The sequence below is a fragment of the Pinus tabuliformis genome, chromosome 6 (genome assembly GCF_031772625.1).
Source record: "Pinus tabuliformis cultivar Carrire ecotype Pingquan chromosome 6, CPIR1, whole genome shotgun sequence".
Classification (NCBI taxonomy): Eukaryota; Viridiplantae; Streptophyta; class Pinopsida; order Pinales; family Pinaceae; genus Pinus; species Pinus tabuliformis.
The window spans coordinates 1,983,704,888-1,983,711,337 of NC_142292.1; the positions used below are offsets into that span (position 1 = coordinate 1,983,704,888).

The 6,450-nt window shown below is 45.2% G+C and overlaps 1 protein-coding gene across 1 annotated transcript; it reads left to right on the forward strand.

The window, feature by feature from the left end:
• Nucleotides 1–4,031: 4,031 nt before the first annotated feature.
• Nucleotides 4,032–6,250, forward strand: LOC149267162 (uncharacterized). The gene is made up of 2 exons (XM_089410354.1): nt 4,032–4,827; nt 5,448–6,250. Exons 1-2 carry the CDS (start codon nt 4,032–4,034, stop codon nt 6,248–6,250), a joined length of 1,599 nt encoding a protein of 532 aa, XP_089266480.1.
• Nucleotides 6,251–6,450: the final 200 nt, after the last annotated feature.

Consider the following 6,450-nt stretch of genomic DNA (forward strand, 5'->3'; position numbering starts at 1 on the left):
AATACAAAAGGTAAAAAGTCGCTTACTCCCATTTAAATTCCCGGGTCCATGATCCATCCCAATCCCTGAGAGAATGGATCTCAAGAAATCTATATCGGAGTAATCTAACGGGTTGACGGAAGACCCATTGGGTTTCGCGCCAACTCATGGTCAACAAGACCTCTCAGACAAACTCCACCTCCACCACCCCATTGGGCTCGCTCATCTCCGTCTCTGCTCCACCGCTCCATCACCACCGCCTTTTCCCTTTCTCACCGCTTGTAGGGCTTTCAAATTTAAACTTGAATGGTACATATAGGCGGGCTTTGAAATTTAAAGTCAGTAAACATTAAAAAATGAATTTAGAAAACATATCGGCGAGATTTTATAGATATTCACATGCTCCAGCAGCGGCAATCTTCTTTCGGTTTTGTTGCTTGAGAGAGCCAACAATGCAGAGACGAGGGACTTTTTAGCAACATTTGTTTCTGGGATATAGCATGGTAATAACCTCTTCTTTTGCTATCGTTCTAGAGTAGCAACACACATTGGATCCATCAACTGAACAGTTGTATCCATTTTCTTGGAGTTTCCACAACAATAGCATTAGTTGTGCATGAGTGTCAGCTAATGAAATTTCGTAACATCAATCACTGAGTTGGAGTTGTTGCAACAACAGCATCAGTTGTGCATCAGTGTTAGCCAATGAACTGTCATAACATCAATCACTAAGTTGGAGGAGACTTATTTTTTGTTGAGTTATTGTTAATTTTTTCTTATGATGATGATGATGGTTAACGTCCACTGAGACCAAATTGGTCTATCAGACCTACAATTTTCTTAATTTTTACTTATCTGGCTCCTCGTCTTTCTTGGCGAGATTGGTGTTGTAGCTTTCTTTTTTTTTCTCTACGGTCTTCCAACTTCCTTTATCTTGCATCTCCTTCATCTCTTTTGGTTCTTGGAACATTGGTGTCTTAGCTTCGCAATCTATTGTGTTCGTTCTTTTGAAGATAGTCGGAGAAGAAGTTTGGTCTAGGAGATCCGCTTTGTTGTTAAATGAAGATTTATTTTGTGCGGTATTCGAATCCTCATAAATGTTGATTTGTTGGGGCGGGCTTTCTTCTTGATTGTCTTGAGAGCTATTTCTTTCTTCCCTGATTTCTTGTGACTCAGAGTTTTCTCTAGAATATTCTTCTTTGATGACAATGTAGTGTTCTTTTTGTGCTCCTTCCCACCATGTAGATCTGTGGTGGTTTTTTCTAGCAAAATTTTTCTCAAGGCTTTTGGGCAATTTTTGGCTAGATGCCCTGTCTCAAAGCAGGATCGACATCTAAAGAGGACACTTTCATAATCAAGTTTCTGGTTCCACACATAGTCTTTACTTGTTAGGTTTATTTCAGCTGGGAATCCGGCGCTGAAGTCCATTTCCACACAGATGCGTGCATAGGTGGTTCTGGCATATTCCTCTGTTTCTGGGCACCTGCAGTAAAATTTCCCAATTGCAATTCTGATGGCTTTTAGCGAGGAGAGATTCCAGAGATGTAAGGGTAGGCTTGGCAATCTCACCCAAACTAGTGCTGAGGTTATCACTGCTGTAGAGGGATCAAATGATGGGTTCCATGGCTTCATGAATAGGCCTGATTTTTCCCAAAACCAAGGGCCGGAATCTAGAATACATTGTCTGCTTTCAGGATTTTCAAAATCTACTATAAAGAAACCCCTAGCACAGGGGTAGATATTAATTTCATCAGAAATCACAGGCTTCCATACCTCCGAGATCCAGTTGTGGAGTGCTGTCAGCGGCGGCCAAAAACCATTGAACCGGCAGATTAGGGCACTTTCGGAAAACTTCAAATCTTCATCGAGTGAGGCCTGGACCAGTGAGGTGTGGGTAATAGCTATGCACTCGACCTATAAAGCCTGAGCCTAGCCATCTCTCCAAAAGGCCTCTTCTTCAATGGTCAAGTGCCCTCTGTGAATATGCCAATCTATTTCATTGGGGTTTCACCAAGATTCAAGGCATGGTTGGTGAACTTGAGGTTGGTAAAGATAACGAGTGAGTTGGTTATTGCAAATAGAGTAATTGATCTCGGTGTGCAAGCATCCTTTACTGTTATATTGACTTGATTTCACCCTAGATGTTTCAGTCATTAAATATATACTTAATATAACTATGACTTTAGTTTCGTATGGTAATTGTTTGATGCATTTATAGTTCATTTTTATATAATAGTGTATTTATATATTTATAAATTAACACTCTAGGGAATGGATCAAGAGAATATTTATTCTATAACTTTCTGGCAAACTTCCATGACTACAATATGTGCATAATAATTCCTTTTCAACACTAAGAACAAAAGCCCTTCTATTAGGCTTGTATTTTGCAAGGGTGTGCTTGGTTCATTTTTCCGTCAACTTGCAAAGAGAGGGCAACGAGCCATTGGAAGCATTGAAACGCCATGTTATATTATTCTAACGCATTTCAGTTGAAGGTATCTTTGAACATTTCCTGATTGCAGGATGGCGCTTTCCTCGAATCGTTGAACATTTCCATGTTACAATCTTGCTCATTCATTCCATCTTCCAAAAAAGGATTAAGAAATCATTTTAAGCATGCTATCCATTGAGTGACTTCTTCATTGCTTTTGAGAAATCATTTTAAGCATGCTATCCATTGAGTGACTTCTTCATTGCTTATTTAAAAATAATGTTGGTGTTGTTTTTTTAGTTTAAGTTAAAATACAAGGAGATATTTGCATATTATACCTTTTATTTTTAAATTTAATTATTAAAAAATATAATAAAATATTAAATGCTCAATATTATAAATCAAATTATATTTTAAAGAAACATATATGTATTATATTTAAATAACATATATATAATATATAGCAAGCTTTCATGAAATAGAATGTTGTATATTAAATTTATTATTTTTATAAAGTATTAATAAATCTAACAAAAATAATAAATGTTAAATATTATAAATAAAATAAAGGGTATTTAGATGAATAGTGAAAAGAGGAGCACTGGAGGTACGACCAGGCCGCTGTGACATGGCCTAAACGGAGATCTGCATGAACGGGGTTGCAGGCCGGTTCTCGGTCTTGTAACCTCCCCCGACCCCGTTATCTTTCCTCGGTCCTCGTGCCTGGGGTTTTCTTCTTTTTTCTCCGCTTGGTTTTTGCTCATTCCACCATTCACCCTCAGTCTCGTTTTTACCCTTCCTTTTTTCACCCCGTTCAGGGTTTCACCCTTTACCGCACGGTGCTAGGGTTCTACAGCTGCGCCAGGTTAACGGTTGTTTTCTGTCGCTATCCTCCCACCTGCGCGACCTGGACGGGCTTCTGTTTGCTCCACATCTCTGGCCTTTGAACAACCCTAACGGCTTCTCCTTGCTGTCGGTGCTGGTCCCTGGCGGTTACCTGAGTTCGAGGCAGTTTCAAGCAGCTGGCGACATGGATCTTGACGAGGTGGATTACTCAGACTCCCCGCTGGCAGAAGGCTCCATCTGGTGATCCACATTCTCGACTTCTAGAGGTATGTACAATGAAATTATGTCCGCCAGTTTTGAAGATCTTACACAGTCGACTGACCCGGCTCTACCTACCTCCCTGCTGCCTGGCGATCCCTCCTCCTGGGCCCCTTTTTCTGCTCCCTCCCCGGCCTCCCTTGGATTTCTAGCGGAATGCTTTCAATCCTCCCCTATCGATGCTGGTCCTTCTCTACAGCCGGGGCTTCCCCCCATCCCTCAACAATCTGTTGACGCCCCGGAGGTCCCCTCTCCCGCTGACCCTATCCCCCCCCCCTTCTCCCCCTGCCTCTTCAGGAAGCTACAACGCTATCCCCCCTCTCCCAGAGGCCATCCCCCCTCCCCCCCCTTCGAACCCTCTCCCCCCTCCCCGATCCCTCATCCGGTAGGATCTAGGGCACCTGAAAACCCTAGCCACATGTCCTCCCGTCCTTTGAAGAAGCAATGATGCTTTAAATCCAGATCTGAGGACATCATTCTGAGACTTGAAGAAGACATCCAATGGGGAGACGCTATGGATTTAGCGGATAGAGTACTTTTAGGTCGCATCCGGGGCAGGCAATACTCAGCGGAAAAACTGAAGACTTGGGCTAGGGAGATTTGGGGCCAATATCTGGCGGAAATCCCCTCTGTCCAGACATTCGTGCGAGGCTGGTTCGCACTGAGGTTCGCAAGGGCGGACCACACGAGTTGGTTTTTATCATCTTTCTGGCACTTTGAAAAAGCTCCGGTACTCCTCAAAAGATGGACGCCCCTTTTCGACCCGGAGACTGAACAGATTGGGGTCGGGCCAGTCTGGGTCAGACTCCCGGGCCTGCCTTTACAGTATTGGTCTGAGGACATCTTCAGGAGAATAGGGAACTCTTTGGGCACCTTCATGGAATCTGACAAATCTTATATATCGACCGGGATGATGGCATACGCCAGAGTTCTAGTTCATCTAGACACCAGAGGAGGCTTGCCAGAACACATCACTATACCGTGGAAATCTTTCTCGAGGAAGCAGAAGCTTGACTACGAAGGAATCCCTTATCGATGCAGAAGATGTCATCAAGTGGGACACCTCTACAAAGATTGCCCCCTCCTCCAAAAAGCCCAGCAGGCTTCCATAATGCAGGACCAGCCCTCGACTGAAGTTCTTCCAGACCCTCCGGCAGTGGCAGCACCAAGAACGGAGCACAACAAAAGCTCAGACACAGTGGAAGCGCCACCCACTCCTCGGCAAAAGAAGCAAGGAAAGAACCCAATCCGGCCCCCATCTCCTCCTCTGGCGCGCTCAAAGGCTGCAAAAGGAGTCGTCTTCTCAGCGGGTACGTCTCTTCCTTTTTCAGACTCTGCTTCGCTTCTTTCTTCTTTGAGTTTATCACTCTCCTCTCATTTGCACCCCCCCCCCCCCCGATCATGATTCCCCCCCTCCTCACCCCCTTCGGCTCTTGACCTGGTTAAGGTCCCTCGCCCGCCTCTCCCCCCTTCACACTCACATTATATGACTTGCCCCATCCCACTGCCTTCGGGTTTATCTGCCTCCTGCTCCCTCCCTTCTGTCCCTCCCCGCTCCTTTCATACGCCCTCCCCCTCAGTAAACTCCACACCGAGGTATTCCACCCGCTCGACTGCCAAGCAGAAAGAGCTGGACGCCATTGGGCTGTCTGCGGGCCCTCTCATCCTCTCGCCCAAGCAGTGTAGAGGCAGACCTTCCTCCATCCATAAGGCTATTGAACAAGCTGGGGACGAGGTCATCCATGGCAAACAGCACACCATTGAAAGGGTACTTAGAGCAAAGGACACCCTCCCCAAACCCCCTCCATGAAGATTTTTTCCTTCAATTGTAAAGGGCTGGCCAGCCCAGAGAAAAAACTGGCCCTGAAGCGACTCTTATTCTCTGAATCGGTTGACATCATCTTTTTACAAGAAACTCTATGCAAAGCAGATTTGGCCATCTCCACCCTCGGCTCTTGGATGACAGGATGGTCCTTCCACGCCATGGATGTCTCAGGTCGCTCTGGGGGCATTGAAATTGGTTTCAAGAACTGTTCCATCAATCTGAAGAATATCTGGGGCAGAGGGGACTTTCTGGGGGCGGACATATACTCCAAGGACCTGGAGGAGGATCGAAGAATCATAAATGTCTATGGACCTTGCCACAACAGGGATCTCTTCTGGCGAAAGCTTCTCAGCTCCCCTCTCCTCCTAGTCGAGAATGTAATTCTAGGAGGAGACTTGAATTTCTCTATGGGCTTCTCAGAATCCTGGGGACATATGGCGCAGATCGACCCGCTTTCTGACTTCTTCGAGCAGCTGCTTGAGGATCATCTCTGGATCGATATCCCCTCGGCTAAGATTCAGCACACATGGAAGAACAATCGATCGAGTGACCAAAGCCTGGCCAGGAGGTTGGACCGTTTTATTATCAAGGAGGCTTTCCACAGTAATCACCCCAGATCCAGGCAATGGGTTGGCAGTGGAGGGATATCGGATCATAGACCTATTTTTCTCGAAATTGGAGTAAGGCAACAGAAGCAAAAGGCCCCTTTCAAGTTCAATTCCACTTGGCTCCAGGACCCCTCCTATATCAAACTAATATCCGACTTCTGGATATTACATCCGATCCCTGAGGGGGAAGATCCAGCTACTTGCTTTGTAAGAAACCTCTCTGAAATCAAGGTGCTATCCAGAGAATGGGCTCATAAGAAAAGGGAACATGATGACCTATTAATCACCCAAGCAGAGTAAGAAATTGCAGACCTTGAATCTCAATCGGAGGGAACCTACATCTCCCTAGATCATAAAGCCAAGTATGAAGCCCTTATCAATCAGAGAACTCAAGTTCTCAGAGACCGAGAGGAAAGCTGGAGATTAAGAAGCAGAGCCATCTGGCTCAAGGAAGGGGACGAGAATACAAAGTTTTTTCACCGGTTTGCAAATGGACGGAA

Coding starts and splice junctions, on each gene's coding strand:
- LOC149267162 (XM_089410354.1), top strand. CDS start 4,032: ATGGATTTAGCGGATAGAGTACTTTTAGGTCGCATCCGGGGCAGGCAA. Junction 4,828..5,447: donor AGGAGTCGTCTTCTCAGCGG/GTACGTCTCTTC, acceptor TATGCAAAGCAG/ATTTGGCCATCTCCACCCTC.